General features: G+C 44.7%; 1 protein-coding gene across 1 annotated transcript in view; it reads right to left on the bottom strand.

Annotated features, from left to right (window-relative positions):
• Positions 1–465: 465 nt before the first annotated feature.
• PHF3 (PHD finger protein 3) overlaps positions 466–26,056 on the bottom strand; it is a 90,323-nt gene continuing 64,732 nt past the window's right edge. Inside the window, exons 14-16 of the mRNA XM_040428622.1 lie at positions 12,268–12,357; positions 6,262–6,457; positions 466–2,802 (exon numbers count right to left, since the gene is read on the bottom strand). Of these exons, the coding sequence (XP_040284556.1) occupies positions 737–2,802; positions 6,262–6,457; positions 12,268–12,357 (2,352 nt within the window). The 3' untranslated portion in view covers positions 466–736. The remainder of the gene's footprint in view (positions 2,803–6,261; positions 6,458–12,267; positions 12,358–26,056) is intronic.

The following is a 26,056-nucleotide window of genomic DNA, read 5'->3' as shown; positions in this document are numbered from 1 at the left end:
ATTACATACAGTGGAATGAGACAAAATATGTTAGTTTTTTCATCTTTAAAATCAAAATATTCCTTAAAATATTTACATTTTACAGTATAAAAAATAGTAAAACACAAGAATGTACAAGCTGAATTTTCAAGTATTTAAAGCACAAACAAAAATTTCTAAATTTAACTTACTAAGAAATTGAAGCTTGAAAGATTAGCCTATATAACCCCTATGGCAAGTGCATTTCAAAGCTATAGTAACCGAACGGCTTTGATTCAATTATTCATAACATAATCAACTCTGATATGCTGACCATAATAAGAAACTCATGGAGACTTATTAATATTTGCCAAAAGTTATCTTTTGTTTTCTCCAGCACCAAATGGTTATCGAGATCTAACAGGATTTTGTAGAGCTTCAAGATATTCTGGCTTTAAAAACAGTGCAATCAAAAACATTTTGTTGAATTGTCTTTTAAAATGTTAACACCTTAGCGTGTAAAAAGCTGCTTCGTTCTACACAAAATTTCCAACTAAATATTACGCGTTAGCATATTTAGGAAGAAATATATTGGACTTACATTACATTTCCATTTTGTGTAAAAGGTTTGTTAAATAAGTTTAAGATTAGTGAGAATTGAGCATAAAAAACATATAACGGGCAATCAGGCTTACAACAGTTTGTGTCTGGAAAACACTGACATTTGATAAGAAATTGATGGCACAACCAAGTAAGAGATAAAACTAACAGGATGAGTTTATCGTTTACTTTTAGTTTTCTCACTGTGGTCCCTACTTTTGTCTTTGTGGTGCCGATCCCTTTCTTTTTCCTCCATTCGATCTCGGTTTTTATCCCTACTTTTTTCTTTGTCATGAGAACGATCCTCACTTTTAGATTTATCACTTTTCCCTTCTTTACTTGAAGACTTGTCACTATGAGAAGACCGAGATCTTTCTTTTTCCCTATGTGACTCATCGCGACTTTTCCGATCTCTGTCATGACTTCTCTCTTTGTCTCGATCCTTACGTCTGCTTCTTTCAGAGTCTCTATCTCCATGCTTATCGCTCCCAGATTCCTTCTCATGCCTCTTATCTCTTGAGTGATGGGACTCACTATAAAATCTTTTCCTGTGATCACTTCTGCTTCCTCGACTAGAACTTCTTTCAGATATACGATCTTGCTTGTCCCAGGGATCACTGTGACGTCTTTCTTGACCTCTGTGATCTTTAAGATACAGCGTTTGTGGTGCTTGGTACCTGACTTGGTCAGTGTTCAACAGGGGACCAGTACTAACGTGCCCAAAAAAATGTGGTGGCTGTCTAGCTAACTGAAGTGCTGGGTGCCAGGCAACTAATGGGTTATGGATAGAGGATTCTGCAGATTGAAATCTGGGTGGTCTTGGAAAGCCAATACCTAATGGTGTTGGTAAGAGAGGTGGTATGTGAGGCGCATAGGGGAATAGTGGATTACCCGGCAAAGGAAAGCCGGGAGCGTGTTGGAATGGAAAAGCTGGAGGGCTACTCTTTAAAGGTAAGAAAGAAGGTTGTTGTAACCTTAATGGAGAAAAAGATCCTGAAAATACAGGAGCTGGATTTTTGCCAGAATTTTCAGAGTGCGGAGCGTTTAATGGTTGTGTCTGGGATTTGTTTGCAGCTAAAGCTCGTCTGAATTGCTGGAGAGGATCGGTGTCATCTATAAGCAGATCTGAAGGGAACTGTTTTTCAGTATTCAATTCTTCAGCTATATCCGTTTCAATGTCAGTGGAAGAAGAATACGAACTGGCTTTTGGTCTGTTAGGTGAAGATAAATCCGTTTGCTCATGAGCATGTTTCTTTGTCCTATCTTTCTTGTGGTGGGATGTACTGTCAGGGGATCCTTTATTTGGATGCGAGTCTGATTCTAAATCTTTTCTATCTGAAGTAGTAATATGATGACCTCTTCCAGCTGCTTGTCTAGGATCCCTTTTACTGTGTATTAACTTTGGAGATTTCTTGGGGCTTGAACTAACATCCACAGAAGCAACATTACTATCATCATCAACGTTACTTTTTGTCACCGAAACTGAAGACATATTTGAATTTGGTGCAACATTATGTTTGACTTCATCTTGTTCTTCTAAAAGACTTTTATCGATCGTTTCCTCACCCAGAACATTCATTGTACTTAAAAACACTTCTGTGGGAACATCAGGAGGTTTATCTTTCAGAGAAAGACCTACAGATGATTCAGATAATGTGGTTATAGGAGTTTGATTTTCCGTTGTTTCTTCTACTGTACTGGATGTCGTGTTCATTTCTACATCTATTTCAGATGTGAATGATTCATCGATTACTTGACTTTTTTCTTCTTTTAGTGGCTTATCATTAGTTGCTATAGATGGTGGCTTACAATCGAACACATTTTCTGTAGTACCTAAAAGTGACTGTAATATATCATCAACAGGTAAAGGATTGTTAGCCAGGTCTAAGGTAGACTGTGCATTTTCCCATCCAACTAATACTCCTGGTAGAAATCGTAGTGGCTTTGGTGGATCCAGTTTAACTTTTTCTGGTACAGTTTCAACCGTTGCCTGTGGTTCCTCGTTTTCTGCAATCTGTGCTCTGTTTCTATTCTTATGCAACACAGCAGTGAAGGAATTAAAAAAATCATTTTCATCATCTTCTTCATCATCATCCTCCTCTAGTTCAATTCTATTCCTCTTTTTTTCTGGGACATTTATTAAGGAACCTGAATGCTCGTCGTCAATGCTTGTACTGTGCTGTCGTTTCACTTTTTGACGAATAATCAAAGCCAGAAGTAAATTTGGTCTACGTGCTTCTAGGCCTGTAGAGACAATAAACATATATATAGCTAGTAAGCATCCATATAAAAAAAATATATAATATTCATTAGCTGTACAATGCTGAATGAACCATTTGCCAAGAATCTGATTGTGTCTATTATCCTAACTTCTGATATGTCAAATCTATCTTGAATGGGTCTGCAATCCTTCCATTCCACAAAAAGAGAGCAAGTTCTATCTTTTTGTGGTGCAGAAGCACGGAACGGAACCCCAGAAAGCACTCCATAGTGCTTTCATAGTATTCTGTTCCATGTCTCCGGATTTGCGGACCCATTGAAATGAATGGGTCCGCATCCGTGATGCAGAATGGCCACCGAACAGTGCCCGTGTATTGCGGATTCGCAAATGCGGTCCACAATACGGAAACGGGCAGCACATGTTCGTATGAACGAGCCCTAATGCAGACGCCAGGGGGACCAAAACCACTGACCGCTTTATAGATAAGATCTCCTTGTAATAATCAGTAGCCTCTCGCTCTCATCCGGCGACCGTGCAGGGGTATGGAGGATTGCTGGCAATAGCAGGCCGTGAAGGGAACAAGCCTCCCTAGCGTAGCGGGTGACGCTAGGGAGACTCATCCCTGCTACGATCTGATATTTTCTCACAACCCCCCACCCATGTTGCCGGATGTTTTCATCTGCGCAACAGGGAGATGCAGCGCCAGCCATCAGAAGTGACGTGGGTGTCGTGGAGCGAGGTAAGTATGACCAGTATGAGGGGCGCAGCATATGAGGGGGGCATTACACCATGACTTCTGAGTGAATATAAGTCATGCCTATAGAAGCTGCTTCCTGTTAGTTACAACCTCTGGTGGAGTAAGAAATCTCTAGACTCCCACCAATACCACCTTTATCTAGGACATATCAGAAGACAGAAATATAAATAAATAAAGTGCACATTTCTTATAAAGAAAATGTTTAATCAGAAAATGACCTATTGTTTAACCTTTACACTCACCATGATGTTCAGTTATGTCGTGGTGCGGAGTATGAGCCCGCTTGACTTGCAGCAGGTGCTGGCTGTGCAATATCTAGCAATGACGCTGAACCCAGTAATTTAACCCCTCAGATAACACAGTCTATAGTGATCGTGCCATTTGTGGGGTTAAGCAGAGAGAGGGGGCTCTCTCTGCCATCCAATCGAGGCCCTGAGCACTGAGAAATCGCTGGGCTTTGATCAGTTGCCATGACAGCCTGGGGCCTTGGGAAAGTTCCCAGGTCTGTTATAGCTAACAACAGTGAAAATCCCAAAGACTGCAATAGTATCACTTCTGTGGTCTATTGGATGAGTGATCCGAAGATCGTATGTTCAAGTAAAAATAATAAAAATTTAGTTTGTGGGTGAAAAAAATTGTAAGTTACTTTTTTTAACCTTATTTTTAGTTCACCTAGATAAATCTTCATAATGGCTGGACTTGGAGCCTTCAGAAGGCCCAAGGCTGCTATAGAAACCAAATGACTACCGCAATTTTGTTGTGGAAAAGCCATTGTGTCACCTAGAGTCAGTGATCAGTGTAAAACAGCAGGTACTCGGCAATTATGGTGTCCGCTCAGCTCCTAGGCGGGCACCATCTTTAAAGACCCGACGTCCATCGTACAAGTACAGCAAATATCAGGAAGGGTTTAAGGGGTTGGTTACTATCCATTATTAGCTGCACATATGCTGGAAACAACACATACATGCAGCTAGTAATAGACAATATTCAACCATCTGCACCAATGTCTGATGGTCTAATATGCCTAATTTAGGTTTACTGTTGGGTCCGATTACATGCCACTGCTCTCCCAAGATGGCCGCTGATGGCGGGTCATGTGACTAGTCCCATCCACTTGATTGCGCACGGTTTCTCTGTCCTTCCCCAGTGTAAGTGAGTGGACGGGACTGGTCTCATGACCCTCCATCAGTAATAGACAGTGGCCAATCCCATTAATAAATAAGAGGGATATGTAAATATTATTTTGCTAAATACAAGGTACATTCATTCGCATTTCAAAATATAATGTTAAAGGGAATGTGCCACCTCCAAAACCAATTTCCAAGTAAGGGCTCTTTCACACTTGCGTTGTCCAGATCCTGCGTGTACTCGATTTGCCGGAATTACACGCCGGATCCGGAAAAACGCAAGTGAACTGAAAGCATTTAAAGACGGATCCGTCTTCAAAATGCGTTCAGTGTTACTATGGCACCCAGGACGCTATTAAAGTCCTGGTTGCCATAGTAGTAGTGGGGAGCGGGGGAGCAGTATACTTACAGTCCGTGCAGCTCCCGGGGCGCTCCAGAATGACGTCAGAGCGCCCCATGCGCATGGATGACGTGTCCATGCGATCACGTCATCCATGAGCGTGGGGCGCCCTGACGTCACTCTGGAGCGCCCGGGGAGCCGCACGGACGGTAAGTATACTGCGCCCCCGCTCCCCACTACACTTTACTATGGCAACCAGGACTTTAGCGTCTTGGCAGCCATGGTAACCATTCAGAAAAAGCTAAACGTCGGATCCGGTAATGCGCCGAAACGACGTTTAGCTTAAGGCCGGATCAGGATTAATGTCTTTCAATGGGCATTAATTCCGGATCCGGCCTTGCGGCAAGTGTTCTGGATTTTTGGCCGGAGCAAAAAGCGCAGCATGCTGCGGTATTTTCTCCGGCCAAAAAACGTTCCGTACCGGAACTGAAGACATCCTGATGCATCCTGAACGGATTTCTCTCCATTCAGAATGCATGGGGATAATCCTGATCAGGATTCTTCCGGCATAGAGCCCCAACGACGGAACTCTATGCCGGAAGAAAAGAACGCAAATGTGAAAGGGCCCTAAGTTCACCACTTGAGAAACGCTTCTTAAGGTTTTCATTTGTGTCCATTACGCCAGGATTTAATTATTTTTGACAGGAAAATGCAGTGTTTTCAGCTGCGCTTTTCTGCACAAAAAATAATGAAAACACCATAGAAAGGGGTTTAACTTTTTTTTTTTCCTTTTAATAGTGAAGTCAATGAATGACAGAAACCATTTGTATCAGTCAGTCATTCAATTCATTTCAAGGGAATCCAGATCATTATTTTTGACATTCCGACAGCCCCCAGTTCCGCTGCTGTCAGCACTCAAAGCTGCACTAAAATAGACAGTTTGGACTGCTGTGCTGTTCTAACATAAAGTAGAGGACTCGTGCGCACATGCACAGGAGTCCTCACAATGCATTTCAACGCTGCTTTTAGAGCAGACAGCGGGAGAATGAAGGGCAGTAGGAAAATAAAAATTTGTGATCAGTAGTCCATATCTGCATACTACTCATGTATTACTAGATAGATAATGCTCCAACATCAGGGTGACAGATTCCTTTTTTTCTTCCTCAAATTTTCTGTCCCTCTAACAAAACAGAAATACAGAAAATGCAATGTGAACAAGCCCTGACAAATGAAATCATCTTAAGTGATTAAAACTTACCAGGCCCATCGAATGGAACAAAGAAGTGTGGAATCTTTTCAGAGGCTCCTAAGGGAATGAGATACATGTCTTTCACCTGCCTCATGTTGTTTGCGACTACACCATAACGTTTTCTGCTACTGAAGTAAGAATATAGCAGTGTGTAAGATATCTGATCTTCTTCCGTCTCCGGAGTAAACCGTATTACACAGGTCTCCTATAAATGAAGTAATAATTAAATGGTCACTGTACTTTGCACAACAAACTTTGTATAAATGCACGTATTTGGCTCATTCGCTCAATTGATTGTTTACACTTTTGCATATACATGGGAAACGTGACAAATTGATGGCATCAATCTAATGATTAAGCTTTTATAGTAAGGGTTCATGCCCACGAACGTAAGGGCTCTGTTTCAGTACTGTGGACCGTAAACAGCCGGTCTACAATTTAAGGGCACCGGCCGTGTGCACTCCGTGCTGCGGATACTGGACCATTGACTTGAACGAGTCCACGATATGCAAGATATGGCCAAAGATAAAAGGCACAGATCGGCAGCCCACAGAAACACTACAAAAAGCTTCCACTGGCTTTTGGGTTTGTGCCTCTGCACCGCAAAAGATAAGACTTGTCCTATCTCCCCCCTGCTTTTAGGGATCCAGATTTGTAAACCAGATCGCTCAAAGCCCAAATAAAAGGTAAAGGGCATAGCTCCCATACAAGAGATTGATGGATGCACTCTTTTTTAAGTTTTTATTATTCTTATTAATATTAGCCCCTTATCATTTTTTTTTTTATAAACAACTATTTTAAAAGAAAAGATTATGGCCTATATGTATTCATTGTTGCATTCCAAAAGCCCCTGCCCGAACAAATGATCGATCAGTGTGCCATACATGTATGGGGCAGGTCAGGAAGGGGTTAAATGTTGGCGTTATTCTGTGTCTCAGTATTGTTTACACAGCTTTTTTCTACTGCTGCATAATAGCAATATAAAAAAAAATCATTAAAGAAAATATCTTTGTATTTTTCCAATGATGGCGCTTTTGTAAGAGCTTGTTTTTTTGCAGGACAAGCTGTTGTTTGTATAGGTACAATTTATGGTTTAAAAAAATAAAAATAACAAAATGGCAATTCTGTTTTTGTTTGTAGAGTTTACCATGTGGTATAATTGACAATCTTTATCCTAAAGGCTGATAAAATTATAATAATAGCAGATTTATAAAGTCTTGTTATGTACTACTAATACATGTTTTGTGTTCCTATGTTCTGAAAGCCATGACATTTCTATTTTCCATCCGTGTAGCTGTGTAAAGGCTTATTTTTTGCAGTACAAGCTGTAGTTTTCACCGGTACCATTTGTGGTGATTTTTTGAACACTTTTTTTCCACGATTTGACTCAGCAATACCCGAATATATATATATATATATATATATATATATATATATATATATATATATATATATATATATATATATTTACATTTACTATAGTCCAGAACAAAAAAAAAACTTGTTAAAATGACCTTTGTGCCGCAATCTGTGACAGATATACACCAGAAAACTGTCATACAGTCCTGATCAAAAGTTTAAGACCACTTGAAAAATGGCAAAAAAATCATATTTAGCATGGCTGGATCTTAACAAGTTTCCAAGTAGAGCTTCAACATGCAACAAGAAGAAATGGGAGTGAGACAAAACATTTTTTGAGCATTCAATTTAATGAAAACAACGAATAAACTGAAATAGGCTGTTTTTCAGCTGACAACATGCCTTTAAAAGGCCAAATCCGTGCAAAGATGTGGATTCATTGTCATTTTCTGTCAGGTAGTCACATGTTGTGATGGCAAAGGCAAAAAAACTCTCCATTTTTGAACGTTGTCGGGTTGTTGAACTGCATAAGCAGGGTGTCTCAAAGCGCACCATCGCTGCTGAGGTGGAACGCAGTAAGACAGTCAATTGGAATTTCTTAAATGATCCTGAGGGTTATGGAACAAAAAAGTCAAGTGGAAGACCCCAAAAAATTTCATCAGCACTGAGCCGGAGGATCCAATTGGCTGTCCGTCAAGACACTGGACGATCCTCGACCCAAATTAAGGCCCTTACTGGTGCTGACTGCAGCCCCATAACCATCAGACGGCATCTGAGACTGAAGGGCTTCAAAAACAAAAAACGTCTTCAAAGACCTCGTCTCCTTGAACGCCACAGAACTGCTCGTTTGGACTTTGCAAGAGAGCAAGAAAACATAAGACATTCAAAGGTGGAAGAAAGTTTCATTCTTTGATGAGAAAAAATGTACCCTTGATGGTACTGATGGTTTCCAACGTTACTGGCATGGCAAGCAGATCCCACCTGAGATGTTTTCTACGCGCCACAGTGGAGGGGGCGCCATAATGGTCTGGGGTGCTTTTTCCTTCAGTGGAACAATGGAGCTTCAGGAAGTGCAAGGGGGTCAAACGGCCGCTGGCTATGTCCAGATGCTGCAGAGAGCATTCCTCATGACTGAGGGCCCTCGTCTGTGTGGTAACGACTGGGTTTTTCAACAGGACAACGCTACAGTACACAATGCCCGCAGGACAAGGGACTTCTTCCAGGAGAATAACATCACTCTTTTGGCCCATCCTGCGTGTTCCCCTGATCTAAATCCAATTGAGAACCTTTGGGGATGGATGGCAAGGGAAGTTTACAAAAATGGACAACAGTCCCAGACAGTAGATGGCCTTCGTGCGGCCGTCTTCACCACTTGGGAGAAATGTTCCCATTCACCTCATGGGAACGCTTGCATCAAGCATGCCGAAACGAATTTTTGAAGTGATAAACAATAACGGCGGAGCTACTCATTATTGAGTTCATGTTTGGAAGTTGTATTTCTGTTTTGAGGGGGTTTAGTTTTTTTTTTGGAGGTGTGGTCCTAATCTTTTGATCAGCTGAAAAACAGCCTGTTTCAGTTTATTCGTTGTTTTCATTAAATTGAATGCTCAAAAAATGTTTTGTCTCACTCCCATTTCTTCTTGTTGCATGTTGAAGCTCCACTTGGAACCTTGCTAAGATCCAGCAATGTAAAATATGATTTTTTGCCATTTTTCCTTTGCTTATAGTGACTACTCTTAAAGTCTAGAAAACTATTAGAATCTACACTTTTAAAGTGTGTTTTCGTCGTTATGTGGTTAGCTCTACTATATATTTCTAGATCCAGGAAGATGGCCGATTCTTTATCTATATGGGCCGTGAATGTAAGGTTCCACATGTTGGAATCTAATCCTGAGATATAGGTTTCTAGAGACTCACGGTCACCTTGCCATATAAAAATAATATCATCTATGAATCGTCTGTAAAATATGATATTACTGTTATCAAGTAGGCCTATACTCTTCTCGAAGGCCCCATAAATAGATGGAAGGAAAAAATCTTCCATAAGAAAAGTCTCCACCGCTTGGATACCTAATGTGTGGATAATGTTACTATATAAAGCTGTAACATCCATGGTTACCCAAAGCATATCTGGTCTCCAAGTAACATCATGTAGAAGGGTGATTAAATGACTGAGGTGAGATGGGAGGTGAACAACGTATTTTTGTAAAATGGTATCGATATAGGCTTATAAATTGGAGGTAAGCGAGTCAATCCCTGATATGATGGGACGACCCGGGGGATTAATCAATTTTGAGGGTCTTCGGAAGATAGTAGAAATAAGGTATTGATGGATGTGGTGTTTGGAAAAATCTGGCTTCATTTTTGCTAAGAATATTTCTTTTTAGACCTCTATTTATAAGGGCAGATAATGCCTTTTTATATTCTTCTGTGGGGTCTGCTTCTAATTGGCTATAATACTTTTCATCTGAAAGGATCCTCATTGCCTCTTGGTTATACGCTTCTGTATTTAGTATCCCCCCCCCCCCCCCCCCTTTATCAGCATTTTCGTTCACTGCGGTGCGCTCCAAGCTGGAACGCACCAAGGAACAATGAACTGCCCAGTCGGCGTAGTGTCGGTGAGTTCCAGAGTGGAACGTACCGCAAGCTTTAGTCCACATAAATATAGCCAGGGGATATAGACCTCTGGTTAGACTATTTCTATAGTTAAATCCTATTTGGATAAAGAGTGTATTTATTTCGTTTCTAAAACATTGTAGTATTTTATTTAAGCTGCCCACGAACACACTTCCTGTTTCCGGCCCCAGAGGTCATGTGATCAGGAAGTCACTGCCCACAACGAAATGCCACATGGAATCCACCAAACGAATGATATGTATCTCCTCTATATAATCGTGAGTTTTTCTTGTATTATGTTATGCTTATGCTCTTGATAAAGGGGACCTAACTGTAATCCCCGAAAACGCGTCAAGCTTTTAATAAGAATAAAACAAGCATCCTTGGTTTGAAGTCCTCAAGTTGACTCTCATCGCGAGGACGGGGTGTGTATCCATCTTACAGGCAACCTTGGCGGGGGAGGTAAGGAGGACAGGTGTCTTGAGCTTATCCTGTTCATCCTCCTCCCCGGTGAAGCAAGTCCCTTGACTTAACTTGATTTTTAATTGTGGTTACATTGTATGGCATGTTCTAATTCAGCCTTAATACAGCTTCCATACTTGATTACTGGTGTATTTGCCATTTGAGCTGTTCTACTTCTTCTCTATATTTATATATCTACTCTCTTCACTAATAGTTACGTGCAATTGGCGCCTCACTATATCCTTATTTGTCTCCTTGCATGTGGTACACTACTAGTGTCCCCGTGTTCTGCTTTTTCTAAGTGGGTAGCTGCCTTGTACTGTAACGAGTAAATCACGACTTGGTGTCTCAGCGTTAATTTTAAGTTCTCCTTTAGCGCTCTACCTATCCCTTCTCTTTATTTCCTGCCCCATTTTCCTTTTCCATTCATCCACTCCAATTTTTTCTTTTATCTTTTACGTCTATCAAATCTGTGGGGAAGTTGCCACCTGTCAGTTGCTCTCAGCCAGTAAGCATCACCAGATATCTACTCAGAAAAGCTGACTGACTGCGGTAAGCTAAGAAACAGGTTTCTCTACAACACTGCTCCTCCCAAATGTTCTTTCCAATGAGATGCCAGCTGCCAATGCTGTGCTACTGGTGCATGGCCAGAATTCATCAGACCGATTCATGAGCCCAGCGCTCTCCCTGCAACTGTCACAGCTACTAAAGGATCCACCTGGTGGCAGATGAATGATGGAAGTGAGCATGTGTGGCCTGCTCTTTTAGCTATGTAGCAAGGCGTGCACTTTACTACACAGATATAACACCAGGGGGCACAATTACAATGAAGTAAGGCCAGTTTCACGCTAGCACAGTACATGTCTGTTCTGGCAGGGAATGGCCTGTCGGATCTCTTTGCTGGAAGTATCTCTGTCCAGTCCCACTAACTATAACGGAGTCCGGCAGAGATCCGTCCGCAACCTAACAAAAATGCAGAGAGTCGGCTGGAAGAAAACCGCTGCGTGAGGCTGTACAGCCTGCCACATGTATAGCGCTAGTGTGAATCTAGCCAAAAAGGAATATTCGCAACCAGGGCATTTTTGTTACAGAAATTTAATGTGAGGAAAACCCCTTTAAATTAAGCAAGCTTCTGTTGCCAGTGACTGGTAGGCTTTAAAGGGTATGTGCACCTTCGGAGGCAATTTTTATGATTGCATTTTATTCATTTTGGGCTAAAAATCATTTATGCAATTGGTCTGTATTAAATATATTGAGCCGTTCTGTCACAAAGACTTAACTGTTTTTGTAGCTGTGTGACTGGTACTTTCACCTTGTGCAGATTAGCATTGGGCAGACTAGATGGGCCAAATGGTTCTTATCTGCCGACACATTCTATGTTTCTATGTTTCTATTACCTAATAAACCTTATCTCAAGACCAATTGAAAAAAAGATTTTTAGATCAAAATGAGTACAATGCACTAATAAGAAAAAATGGGCCCCAAAGGTACTTTAAACATGTAAATGATAATGTGTATTTCCAAATGTTAGTCAAATATATTACTACATAAAAGTGCTGATAATCCCTATTATATTACCTTTGTTCCAGAGGCCTTTATCTTTTCTACATAGTCCCAAACAGTTTGTGGGGAAATCCTTCCACCTACTTGTATGCTTTCCGGAAGGTCCTGAATATAAAATACAAAATGCAATAAAAATATTAAAAAGGGTAATACCACCAAGATATTACATGAACAAAAAGATAAGCACCTTTGTAAACATACAGGAGGGCATTTATCAACCCCTTTGCGGCGGAAAAGAAGGGCCAAAAAGTCAAACTTTGGCGCATGCTGCTGTTGCCAGGGCTGTGGAGTCGGTAAGCCAAAGCCCTGACTCCGACTGCTCAATTTCCCCTAACTCCGACTCCCACTCCCTCATACATGGCGCATGTTTAAGGGCTCTTTCACACTTGCGTTGTCCGGATCCGGCATGTACTCCACTTGCCGGAATTATACTCCGGATCCGGAAAAACGCAAGTGTACTGAAAGCATTTGAAGACGGAACCGTCTTCAAAATGCTTTCAGTGTTACTATGGCAGCCAGGACGCTATTAAAGTCCTGGCTGCCATAGTAGTAGTGGGGAGCAGTATACTTACAGTCCGTGCGGCTCCCGGGGCGCTCCAGAATGACGTCAGAGCGCCCCATGCGCATGGATGACGTGTCCAATGCGATCACATGATCCATGCGCTTGGGGCGCCCTGACGTCACTCTGGAGCGCCCGGGGAGCCGCACGGACTGTAAGTATGCTGCTCCCCCGCTCCCCACTACACTTTACCATGGCAACCAGGACTTTAGCGTCCCGGCAGCCATGGTAACCATTCAGAAAAAGCTAAATGTCGGCTCCGGCAATGCGCCGAAACAACGTTTAGCTTAAGGCCGGATCCGGATCAATGCCTTTCAATGGGCCTTAATTCCGGATCCGGCATTGCGGCAAGTGTTCCGGATTTTTGGCCGGGGCAAAAAGCGCAGCATGCTGCGGTATTTTCTCCGGCCAAAAAACATTCCGTTCCGGAACTGAAGACATCCTGATGCATCCTGAACGGATTTCACTCCATTCAGAATGCATGGGGATAATCCTGATCAGGATTCTTCCGGCATAGAGCCCCGACGACGGAACTCTATGCCGGAAGAAAAGAACGCAGGTGTGAAAGAGCCCTTAGCGATAACTTAATTTAGGCTTTTTTGCATTTCTGAATTTGAGATGTTAGAAAACTGTTTCCCCCCTTATATTCTATGTATAGCATATAGAAGCCATCAGAGCAGCTAACCTCTCCAAACATGAGCTCAGAGAGAACATGCACTGGACAATTGATTTATGCACAGCTTATTGAAAGTTTAGATATACTAAGACGGACTTGCCTTAAAGGGGTTTTCTCAGCACGTTGATGCACTGGCTGACAGGCAGTTTGCACTCACTCTGTCTCCTCAGGCTGTGGGGGGGTCTCCAGCAGTTATTAGCATATATTAACTTACTCTGACAGAGCAGGAGATTGTGATCTCTAACACAATTACAGGTAAAGCATGCTTCTCAGTCCTCACAACACTTGGACCTTTTGCTTACTGCAGGTAATCTTACTTCCTTCTAAGTTCCCTCATTCCTGGGGGGAGGTCACTCCTGCTCTCAGCTAATCAGGTACGCAGTGAGAGACCTGCCAAACTGTCCAGACTCTATAGTTCATGACTAAAGTAAAATCTACTGACCAATGGATTTAGAAAATGTCTTCTTATAACTGTCCCTTTGTGTTGGAAGCTAATCTTTGTATCTAGTGAGAAAATCTCTTTAATGGGAAACGGTCACCTCCAAAAAACCATCCCAAGCCGCCAGCAGTGCCTTAAGAGTAGCCAGCAGCGCGTTTCAGACGATAATTTTCTTCCTGAAGGCAGATGCGGCTAAAGCTCAGAAAACGTTCTTTAATCCCCTGCCCGGCGCGCTTCTCTAGTCAGGCTTGAAGTCACGGAGGCAGTGGCCTCCTTGCTTCAAGTCACAGTAACCACGCCCCCTTCCCTGCGCCTTCGCTGTGACTGACAGCCGGCAGTTCGGCAAAGCCAGCTGAAATGTCGTGCATAAGCGCTGTCAATCACAGCGAAGGGGCAGGGAAGGGGGAGTGGTTACCGTGACTTGAAGGGGTTCTGCACTTTCATTTAACTGATGATCTATCCTCTGGATAGATCATCAGCATCTGATCGGCGGGGGTCCGACACCCGGGACCCCCGCCGATCAGCTGTTTGAGAAGGCAGCTGCGCTCCAGCAGCGCCGCGGCCTTCTCACTGTTTACCGTCAGGCCGCCGGCCCACTGACGTCACGACTAGTATTAACTAGCGTGGGCGCGGCTAAGCTCCATTCAAGTGAACAGAGCTTAGCCCCGCCCACGCTAGTTGATACTAGTCGTGACGTCAGTGGGCTGGCGGTAAACAGTGAGAAGGCCGCTGCGCTATTGGAGCGCTGTTGCCTTCTCAAACAGCTGATCGACGGTGGTCCCGGGTGTCGGACCCCCGCCGATCAGATGCTGATGATCTATCCAGAGGATAGATCATCAGTTAAATAAAAGTGCAGAACCCCTTTGAAGCAAGGAGGCCGCTGCCTCCGTGACTTCAAGCCTGACTAGAGAAGCGCGCCGGGCAGGGGATTAATGATCGTTTTTACAGCTTCTGCTAAAAGAGGACCTTTCACTAGAATAAAACATCTAAACTAACTATACAGACATGGAGAGCGGCGCCCAGGGATCTCCCTGCACTTACTGTTATACCTGGGCGCCGCTCCGTTCTCCGGTTATAGCCTCCGGTATCTTCATAGTTAGGCTCCACCCAGGGGAACCTGCCGGCGTCTCATACTCCCATGCTGTAGCGCTGGCCAATCGCAGCGCTCAGCTCATAGCCTGAGAGAAAAAAAAGCCTCTCAGGCTATGAGCTGAGCGCTGCGATTGGCCAGCGCTACAGCCTGGGAGAAGGAGACCCCGGCAGGTTCCCCTGGGTGGAGCCTAACTATGAAGATACCGGAGGCTATAACGGGAGAACGGAGCGGCGCCCAGGTATAACAGTAAGTACAGGGAGATCCCTGGGCGCCGCTCTCCATGTCTGTATAGTTAGTTTAGATGTTTTATTCTAGTGAAAGGTCCTCTTTAACTACCTGCAGGAAGAAAATGATCATTACAAACATGCTGCTGGCTACTCTAAGGTACTGCTGCCAGCTTGGGATGTTTGTTGGAGGTGACAGGTTCCCTTTAAGGCTACATGCACACGACCGTATGTGTATTGCGGTCCTCAAATTGCGGATCCGAAAAAAAAACAACAAAAAAAACGGATGACATCTGTTTTTTTTTTTTTGCGGATCCGTTGTAACAATGCCTAAAACGGACAAGAATAGGACATGTTCTATATTTTTTTTTTTTCGGGGCTACAGAACGGACATAGGTCTGCATCCTATCCACAAAAAAAAAAAACGTACCGGACACAGAAACAAACAGTGCCTTTTTCCTCTGATCTGTAGCGGAGGAGCTTCACTACTGAGCATCTACATAAAGGGCAGCACACGTTCATCTCAACTAAAAGCCTAGATCAGGAATAGTACAGACATTTATAGGACATTTCATCATTTCCCAAATTCTTATGAAAAGATATTCAGCACAGACTGCATTCAACTAACTGTACCAATTTATTATATATATTTGGAGTCTTAGTCGGTCCATTTTATGACGACTCCAAGGGGCCAGAGTAGGAGGTCCATCACATGTATTATAGTCTACACCAGGAAACTGGCCTTCATTATAGAAGAGATCTACACCAGCTCCCATGCTGGACGGACCTGCAAAGATGTGCCATAGATATAAAGAGGCATGCTCCTCTTAATAACTGAGGTGCATCTAAAGTAAGCAGTGTGTAAAATGCCAGTCTTGATAAGAGTATTTCTTATTTACCAATGATCCAGAGCCATGGTATCATCGCTCAGAGCTGCCATCATTACATGGCTTATTGCCATTGCAAACAATGGATACGCTCATACACAGAATACCCGGAATGGAAATAATCAGATCAAGCTCTATGCTGACTGAAAAAACTGAATGCATAAGTATCCTGTACCCAAATGTCATACTAAAGCCTCATACACACCACCGTGTACATTCTGCAGTTTGCAAACCGCGGATCCGCAAAATAAGGATGTGGCCCATGTGCTGTCTGCATTTGGTTAGATCTTTCAATCTTTTGCAGAACAGACATACGGATGCGGAAAGCACATGGAATTCATCTGTGTGCTTTCCACATCCGTTTGTCCATTCCACAGAAGTCAGAACATGTCCTATACTTGTCCGCAAAATGCAGACCACAGACTATGAAGACTATCAATGGGTCCGCAAAAACATAATACACTCATACAGGTTGGTAAGGGCTTTTAAGATATACAGTTGCCATACACAGCAAATGAATGAAGAGCACTTAAAAGGGATTTGCCACTTTCTATTGTAATTTCAGGATTTGGGGGGTACTATCTCTCCTTGGGGAGAGAGTGCCTTAATTGGCGTGAGGAGACATAGGCCATACAGATATCCAATAGGTGAAGGTGTCAAATCATTCCTCACCCCAGATTGCAAGCTGAAAGTTGCCACGTCCATGGCTCCCATGATGGCAATGGCCAAATGATTTCCCCACTTGACAGCCTCCTCCGCTGTGCCGGCATTGAATGTCTTCAGCATATGTGCAGATACAGGAGATAATGGTGCATGCATCTGCACATGCGCTGATTACATTTGGCAACAGAGCAGAAGAGGCAGCAGCCGGAAAGGTGGTCACTTGGGTAAGAAATGATAAATTTTACACGTTCAAATACATATTAGACATGACACTTTCTGAAACTTCATCAGAAAAGTGGCCAACCCCTTCTAAGTCACACAAAAACAACATGAAGAGCATCCAAATTAGTTATTATTGCTGCTCGCGAGTGTAAAAACATCACAGTATTTGTAAAATAAAGGTGTCAGGGCCTCCGTATAATGTTTGTCAAAAATATGTTAGAAAACCTACCACATTTTGAGTAACAAGGGTTCATCCCAAATCTTCTCTTTACCGTATTTTTTTTTAGACTATAAGACACACAAACCCCACCACCAAAGTGGGGAAAAGGTGCCAGTGCGTCTTATAGTCCAAATGCTAATGACCATGGCCACCAGGGACCGGTGAGGGATTCATTGTACTGGCTGTACTCACCTTCTCTTGTCTTCTTCCGGGCCCCGCTCTGCACTCTTAGGCACACAGTATGAACTGACGATGTGCAATGTCAGGTCACAGTGCAGTGCGGGCTGGAAGAAGACAAGTGGTGGGCAAGTGGATTTGCAGAATGGCTATCCGGAGCAGGAGAGTTAAGCTTATTCATTTTAATGCCTGATCTGAGGTCTGATGGGAGTCCGATCTAAGGCTGATGGAGGGGTCCAATTTGAGGCCTGATGGGGGTCTGCACTGAGGCTAATGGGGGTCTGAGCCAAGGCTGATGCTAATCACTGGTGTTAACAGTAATATCGCTTAGATGGCTGGTCACAGATGTTCACAAGTAAACAAAGACTAGCGGGACCAGAGGTGGCTTAGGGTACTTTCACAGTAGCGTTTAAGTTTTCCGGTATTGAGATCCGTCATAGGGGCTCAATACCGGAAAAAAATGCTTCAGTTTTGTCCCCATTCATTGTTAATGGGGACAAAACTGAACTGAACAGAACAAACTGCTCCAAAACGCATTCCGTTCCGTTAAGTTGCGTTCCCATACCGGAGAGCAAACTGCAACCTGTTGTATTTTGCTTTCCGTCCTGGGATGCGGAGCAAGACCCCCAATGCAAATCAATGGGGATGGATCCGTTTTCTCTGGCACAATCTGCCACAATAGAAAACGGATCCGTCCCCCATTGATTTTCAATGGAGTCAATGATGGATCCGTCTTGGCTATGTTAAAGATAATACAACCAAGTCCGTTCATAACGGATGCAGACGGTTGTATTATCAGTAACGGAAGCGTTTCTGCTGAACCCTGCCGGATCCAGCAAGAACACTAGTGTGAAAGTAGCCTTAGATGGGTATTTGTTATTTTATAATTTAACACACTCCCAGCCTTAAGGAAAAATGTTATATACTGAACCCCTTTTATACAGCTCTGGAATGTAATACAGGATAGGGGCAAAAATTAGATTTTATTGTACTCACCGTAAAATCCTTTTCTCGTAATAGGCATTGGGGGACACAGCACCATGGGTATACGTCTAACTACCACTAGGAGGCACTAGACACAAAAAGTGTTGGCTCCTCCCAGGTGGGCTATACCCTCTCCACAGGCACGAGGCTATTCAGTTTGTACCAAAAGCAGTAGGATAGAGAAGAAAAGCAAGGATCCAACAACTCCCGAACCGGGAAAGATCAAGAGACCAGCCCGGAGAAGCGGAAGTAAAAACATAGGGTGGGATCTGTGTCCCCCAATGCCTACTACGAGAAAAGGATTTTACGGTGAGTACAAAAAATCTAATTTTCTCGTGCATGGCATTGGGGGACACAGCACCATGGGACGTCCCAAAGCAGTCCCCGAGGGTGGGAAAAGAACAGCCATGCAACCGGTTGGGCATACAGGTGCAGGAGAACCAGGTGACCCAACAGGAAAAAACACGGAATGGGCAAGAGGTTCCATAACAAGGAAGAAACCTCAAGGAAGAAGCAGTGAAGACTGCCAGCACCCCAGGACAAATGCCTGGAAGAAAATCCCAAATGCAAGAAGGCAAAGGGGAACACCGAGCTCAGCCAAGGGCTGGAGAAAAAAATTAGGACAGCACCGCGTGTTGGAACTACCTAACGCTCTAAATTGTCTCAGACCCAAAGAGCGAAAAAACCTGTGGCCAACCCCTGACAGGCCAGGGGAGCAAGGAAACAGGGAAGCACTGGAAGCCAAACGAGTGAGGGAAGCCATAGCAAGGCTCACATGTGAAGGGAGCAGGTCTCCCCTCACCGCAAGGCAGGTGAAGAAGTTAAGCGCCCTATTGAAAGGTGAAAACCCAAGGCCGCTAGAGGAAACCGCCAACCCTTGGAAAAGTAGGGGGTTGTAGGCAAAGGCCAGGAAAAGAGAATGATAAGACCTGCGTCCCAAAAACAGGAGACGAGGCTCGAGCCTCTGAAAACAAGATATCACTCTGAAGCGTAAGACCAGAGGAAACTCTGGGCATATGAAGTATCAGGGAAAAAATGGAACCAGATACAGGCCCAGGAAATCTCAGCAGGGAGACACTGGACTGAGAGACATGGGAGTAGAAGGAGAGTACTCCAACAGCCTAAGGAGGAAAGGTTCTACAACAGGAGGAGGTCCCTCCCGAAGGAGACAATACGGCAGAATTGCAAACCGTAGCACTAAACCACTCAATACCAGGTACTTGACGTGGGAGGATGGGAAAAGAGACACGAATCCCAAGAGGACCACAAGGCTATTGGAACCCAAAAAGGGAATAATCAACCAAGGCCCCCCCCCCACAAAAAAAAACGATTGTCATGCAGAACCTGAGTGGTCAAATGAACGGGGACAGGGACTCCAGAAAGGAGTACCCGGAATGGGCTCACAAGGAACCAGGAGCTGAACCACCAGAAGACAACACAAGCCAGAATATCCAGGAAAGGTGAAATGAAACTACCATAGGGGAAGGGACATTGGCCATGGACAACTAGCCATTCCAAGAATAGTGACTAGCAAACTGTGTACATTGTCCCAGAGAGGGCAAGTGCAGTAGCTCGGGATGTACCACTAAATCGACAGACATCTATATGCATAAGGAATGCAGAAGTTGCCAAAAAAAAGCCGGGTGAGACTACACAGAAATGTAGAAACCAGCTGCGACCGGCATACTGAAAACTCCCAGGGGGGAGAAAGTACCTGACAGGTGCAGACGACGGCAAGGTCCAAGAGGACTGCCCCTCTGTCATGTAGTACAACTAAGCAGAAAATATAAGGGAATACCGAGAACACCTGGACCCAGAAGGAACTACGGGACCCTGTCCGATGCCAGAGCAATCAGCTGAAAATTCACCTACCAGGCAGGTGTGTGGCGCCCAGTGGTCCGGTCCCTGACCCGTCAGGGAGGACGTCCAGCGACGATAAATGCCGTTGACCCCAGAAGGATTCCGTGTGGTGGAGGACATCCAGCGATGCCCGAAAACTGCTGCAGCGGCCGGTGCTCCCCAAGCTACGTGCCCCAACAAGGTAGAAGTTCCAGTGGAGATCACTGTACTCCACCAGGAATGGGCCGCTCTGTAATATAACAAAATAATAGCAAAGACAGGTGCACTCTGTGGTCTTACTAAACCCTCAAACTGATTTTAAAATTGAGAGATTAGCCAACATGTCCCACGGTGTAACCATTGTCTGAGCCCAAGCACCGCGCCAAGGTTTCTCAAGTAGCTCGGGACCTAACACTCACCTACCTGGGCCATGTGGGCAATACCAGGAGCCAGTGGGCAAATTACAGGAGCATGAGGCCGACTCACAAACAACTCACCAGTTACCTCCAGCATGTAACCATGCTAGCAATGGGAGGAGGGAGGAGTCTGCAAGCCCCACTCAAGACTGGCTGATATGTCCCAGGCCTCACAGGTGCACCTAAATGTAGCCTGTGGATGGAAAGCAGGCACATTTAAATTGGAGTTTATACACCTCCAGGCATCTCTATATATACAAACTGAAAAGAATGGCGTGGTATTAAACAAGCAGGAAGTGCTCAAACCCACATGCAGTTGTGCATATATATACAGGGGAGCAAATCCTGCACTTGTGGCCCGTTGCGAATGACGATCCCCAGCAAAAATGCATACAGTGGAGGATGCCCGCAGCGAACCACAAGTACCACAATAGACATCCTACACAAGATAGCAATTATGTGGATGTGATAATCAATATATTTAACAAAATAATAGCAAAGACAGGTGCACTCTGCGGTCTTACTAAACCCTCAAACTGATTTTAAAATTGAGAGATTAGCCAACATGTCCTACGGTGTAGGACATGTCTGAGCCCGAGCACCGCGCCAAGGTTTCTCACGTAAATGTGCCTGCTTTCCATCTACAGGCTACATTTAGGTGCACCTGTGAGGCCTGGGCCTTATCAGCCAGTCTTGAGTGGGACTTGCAGACTCCTCCCTCCTCCCATTGCTAGCATGGTTACATGCTGGAGGTAACTGGTGAGTTGTTTGTGAGTCGGCCTCATGCTCCTGTAATTTGCCCACTGGCTCCTGGTATTGCCCACATAGGCACAGGTAGGTGAGTGTTAGGTCCCGAGCTACTTGAGAAACCTTGGCGCGGTGCTTGGGCTCAGACATGTCCTACACCATAGGACATGTTGGCTAATCTCTCAATTTTAAAATCAATTTGAGGGTTTAGTAAGACCGCAGAGTGCACCTGTCTTTGCTATTATTTTGTTATATTGATTATCACATACACAAAATTGCTATCTTGTGTAGGATGTCTGTCTATTGTGGTTCTTGTGGTTCGCTGCGGGGATCCTCCACTGTATGTATTTTTGCTGGGGATCGTCATTAGCAACGGGCCACAAGTGCAGGATTTGCTCCCCTGTATATATATGCACAACTGCATGTGGGTTTGAGCACTTCCTGCTTGTTAATACCGCGCCATTCTTTTCAGTTTGCCGCTCTGTAATAGGAAACAACGCGAGTACTCCTCTATAACATGGGGTAACGCGGAGCGCAGCATACCGTAGTACCTTATAGAGATGGCAAGAGCAACCCTAGCACAAAGGCCAACAACCACCTGGCCATGGTGTAGGGAGCGTGGTTGTATGTGGACCACCCGCCGGATCAGAACAGATCAGCCATATACTGGAGCTACCGAAAGTAGCACTAAACCGACAAGGTGGGGGTTGGGCTGGCCCACCCCTGCCAGATATGGAAACCATGCACATGCTGAACCAGGATGGCCTGTTGTACACAGTGCCTTGAGAAGTACAAGGAGACTATTGAGCACGACAGTAACGGAGTGGCAGATGTATGGAAGAACCAAAAGGATGGAACCAACATCCGCAGCACAGATTAGAACCCGGGGGCAGAAAGCACCCAGTAATACAGAAACTGTATGGGCCACAGATTGCACCATAGGGCCCAGCACTTGGGATACTACAAACACATGCCTAAAATATAGGTAAAGTGGCTGCATGTTGCACTCTAAGGAGAGTGGAAACATAGCCACAGCATCTGGGAATGCGACAGCATTTGGAGGGTACAGGTACTCAACCTGTAAAGTAGAAATACGGCTGTGTAGTGCAGAGATACGAACAGACAGGTGTAATGGGTACAGCATCTGGAGATACTACAGTAGAGGTACTACATTTAAGATCAGAGCAATGTGGCCGCATGGTGCACCCTAGAACCAGAGAGGTGCAACAGCTACCGCGTTAGCAATGGTACCTATATTCCACCCGGGAAGGGGAAAATAGGGCCGCACGGAACCACAAAGAACAAGACAGGTGCACACTACAATCAGGTAGATGCAATGGCCTGAAGGAGGCACTCTATTTCGCCTGAAAAAAGGGAAACAGGGCCGCATAGTACACCATAGAGCCAGACAGGTGTAACGGCTGCAGCATCAGAGACGATGCAGGAACTCTACCTATGAAGGGAGTAAGATGGCTGTTTGGTGCACACTATGATTAGGTAGGTGCAATGGCCACGGCAATTGGAGGAGGCCTCAATATCTCGTCCGGTAAGGGAGAGAAAATGGCACATGGTACACCATAAAGCCAGACAGGAGTAACGGCTACAGCATCCGGAGATGGTGCAGGTACTCTACCTATGAAGGTATCAAGGTGGCAGCTTGGTGCCCACTAGAACCAGACAGGGGCAATTCTACGGCAAATGAAAGTGGCCTCTATATCTCGCCTGTAGGGAGAAATGTTGCCGCATGGAACACAATAGAGCCCGCCAGGGGTATTGGCTACAGCATCTTGAGATGGTGTAGGTACTCTACCTATGAAGGGAGCAAAGTGGCTGGGAACAGACAGGTGCAATTGCTACGGCAATTGAAGGCGGCCTGTATATCTCGCCCGGAAGGGAGAAATAGTGCCGCATGGAACACCATAGAGCCAGCCACGAGTAATGGCTTCAGCATCTGGAGTAGGTGTAGGTACTCTACCTAGGAAAGGAGCAAGGCGGCTGGAAAGCCGGAATTAGACTTACCGGTAATTCAGTTTCCACAAGATCACCACGACGGCCACTAGGAGATTGACCTCTGACCTCTGTAGGGGCAGGAACAGAGAGAGGGTTTAAATCCCCCCCTCCCACCACCAGTGTGTCCAAAATTACAGAGACAGAAAATAGGTGGTGAGAAAAAAATTAAATAAATCAAGAGGGTATTACTTCATAACCTCCCAACTAAAGACTAAATAAAGGCTAGGGAATATATGTGCCGTCGTGGTGATCTCGAGGAAACGGAATTACCGGTAAGTCTAATTACGGCTTTCCACCTCATCACCACGACGGCCACTAGGAGATATAAAAAATTATAATTTAGGGGGGACGACCGCCTGAAGGACTTTACGTCCAAAAGACAAGTCTGAACTAGATAGGTCTGGTCTATAATGTTTCGTAAAGGTGTGAATGTTGGACCAAGTAGCAGCTTTACAGATGTCCTCAAGAGAAGCTCCGGCCCGCTCAGCCTGGGAGGAGGACATAGATCAGGTAGAATGAGCTCTTAGATTTGAGGGGCAAGGAAGGCCCTGGATCTCATAACAGATAGAAATGGAATCTTTAATCCATCGTGCTAGGGAAGACCTAGAAGCTTTTAGACCCTTATTCTTACCTGAGAACAAGACAAACAGGTTGTTGGTTTTACGGAATCCTTTTGAAACTTCAAGATACCGTAAGACCGAGCGTCTTACATCTAGTGAGTGGAAACTAGATTCTCTATCATTAGAGGGATTACCACAAAAGGAAGGCAAAACTATCTCCTGGTTTCGGTGGGAATCGGATACTACTTTAGGAAGAAACCCGGGATCTAAGTTAAGAATAATTCTATCATCGGTGATACGGAGATAGGGTTCTTGTATTGATAGAGCTTGAATTTCGCCTAGCCTTCTTGCGGACGTGATTGCGACCAAAAACGCGGTCTTTGGAGATAGATGTTTGGTGGAACAACTTGACAGGGGCTCAAAGGGGGCAAGTGTTAGGCCTGTGAGCACTGTATTGAGGTCCCAGTTGGGGATCCGAGATTTTAGAGAAGGGCGTAGCCGAGAAGCTGCTTTCATAAATCTTCTGATCCAGCGGTGATTGGCTAGATCTTGATTGAAGAAACAAGCTAGGGCCAAGACCTGTACCTTCAAGGTGGAAGGTCTAAGACCTAATTCGAGACCCTGCTGGAGGAAGTCCAAGATTTTCTGAAAATTGTGCGGCTCTAAATTTGGGGCAGGGTTACTGATCCAGGAACAGAACCTCCTCCAAATCTTTAGATAGATCGAGAAGGTAACCTTCTTCCTACTCGCTTTCAGGGTAGATATTACTCGGTCAGAAAGCCCCTGTGATTTCAACCTCTGGACCTCAGGATCCAAGCTGATAACTTGAGGAAACTCGGGTTTGGGTGTAAGATTGGCCCTTGATGAAGCAGGTCCCTCCTGGAAGGAATAGGCCATTGGTCCTCTATTGACAGGTTTTTTAAGGAAGGGAACCAGCTCCTTTTCGGCCAATAAGGGGCTATTAGTTTTAGAGTTGTATCCTCTCGGTTGAGCTTCTGAATTGTCCTGGGAAGTAGAGGCAGGGGTGGAAACGCATAACAGAGGTCCCAGTCCCATTGTATCGTGAGCGCGTCCAGCGCCCAAGGATTGTCCCGTGGGTTCAATGAACAGAATGTTGATACCTTTGTGTTCCTCTTGGAGGCAAACAGGTCCACTTGTGGAATGCCCCATCTTTCAACTAGAAACTGAAACACGTCCTGATTTAGAGACCATTCGGTGTGGTCTATTAACTGGCGACTGAGATAGCGGCTTCCCAAGATTTTTTTAAAAGACTATCCGCCTTCCTATCCATGGGGTCGCGTAACTGGGAGGCGTCCTCGAAGGGCAAGGCAGTCTTTTTTTATTGACTTTTGCCACTTGAATATCGATTTTTGGAGTTTCATTGAAAATTTTTTCCTCATTAGGGTCAAACAATAGACGATTCCTGAAGGACCTGGACACCCCCAAGCGCTTCTCTGGATTGGACCATTCATCAAGCACCATATCTCGTATGTTTTCGTTGATTGGAAAAACCCGGGGTTTTTTAACCCGGAGTCTCCCGAACATCTCATCCTGTACGGAGTGGGCTTTTGGGGCTTCTTCTACCCCCATGGTGGCCCGGACTGCCCTTAGTAGGTCTGGCATCTCGTCCAAGGAAAAACAAAATTTCCTATCTGATTCGGAAGTCTCAATATCAGAGGATGCCTCCTCATCCTCCCAGGGTCTGGAGGATGAAGCATTTTCCGCTATCTCCTCTGAATCTGATAAAGAAGGAGATGGTCCCCTCCGTTTTTTAGGTGGAGGCGGGTCCCTGGGTAAGAAGGAAATTTGGGATAAGGAGGATTTTACTTCCTCGTGTATCATGGATCTCAACTCGTCAAAAAAGGAAGGCTGTTCTTCAGAAATAACGCTAGAGATACAGTCTTTGCATAATCTCTTGCGGTAGTCGTCCGGAAGACGTTTAAGGCAGGACACACACTTGGCTGGCTTCCTGACTTTTTTCTGAGCCTCCTTAGGGACCTGGAAGAATAACCCCAATCAGCCATGTTAAATACACGCGGGGATATAGAGCCTGAAAGCCCCAAGTCAGAGAGGTGGAGGAGGAGGAAC

This window comes from Bufo bufo, chromosome 4, assembly GCF_905171765.1.
Source record: "Bufo bufo chromosome 4, aBufBuf1.1, whole genome shotgun sequence".
Taxonomy (NCBI): domain Eukaryota; kingdom Metazoa; phylum Chordata; class Amphibia; order Anura; family Bufonidae; genus Bufo; species Bufo bufo.
Note: the sequence above shows the minus strand (reverse complement) of the source record. Positions and strands in the feature narration are given on the sequence as shown.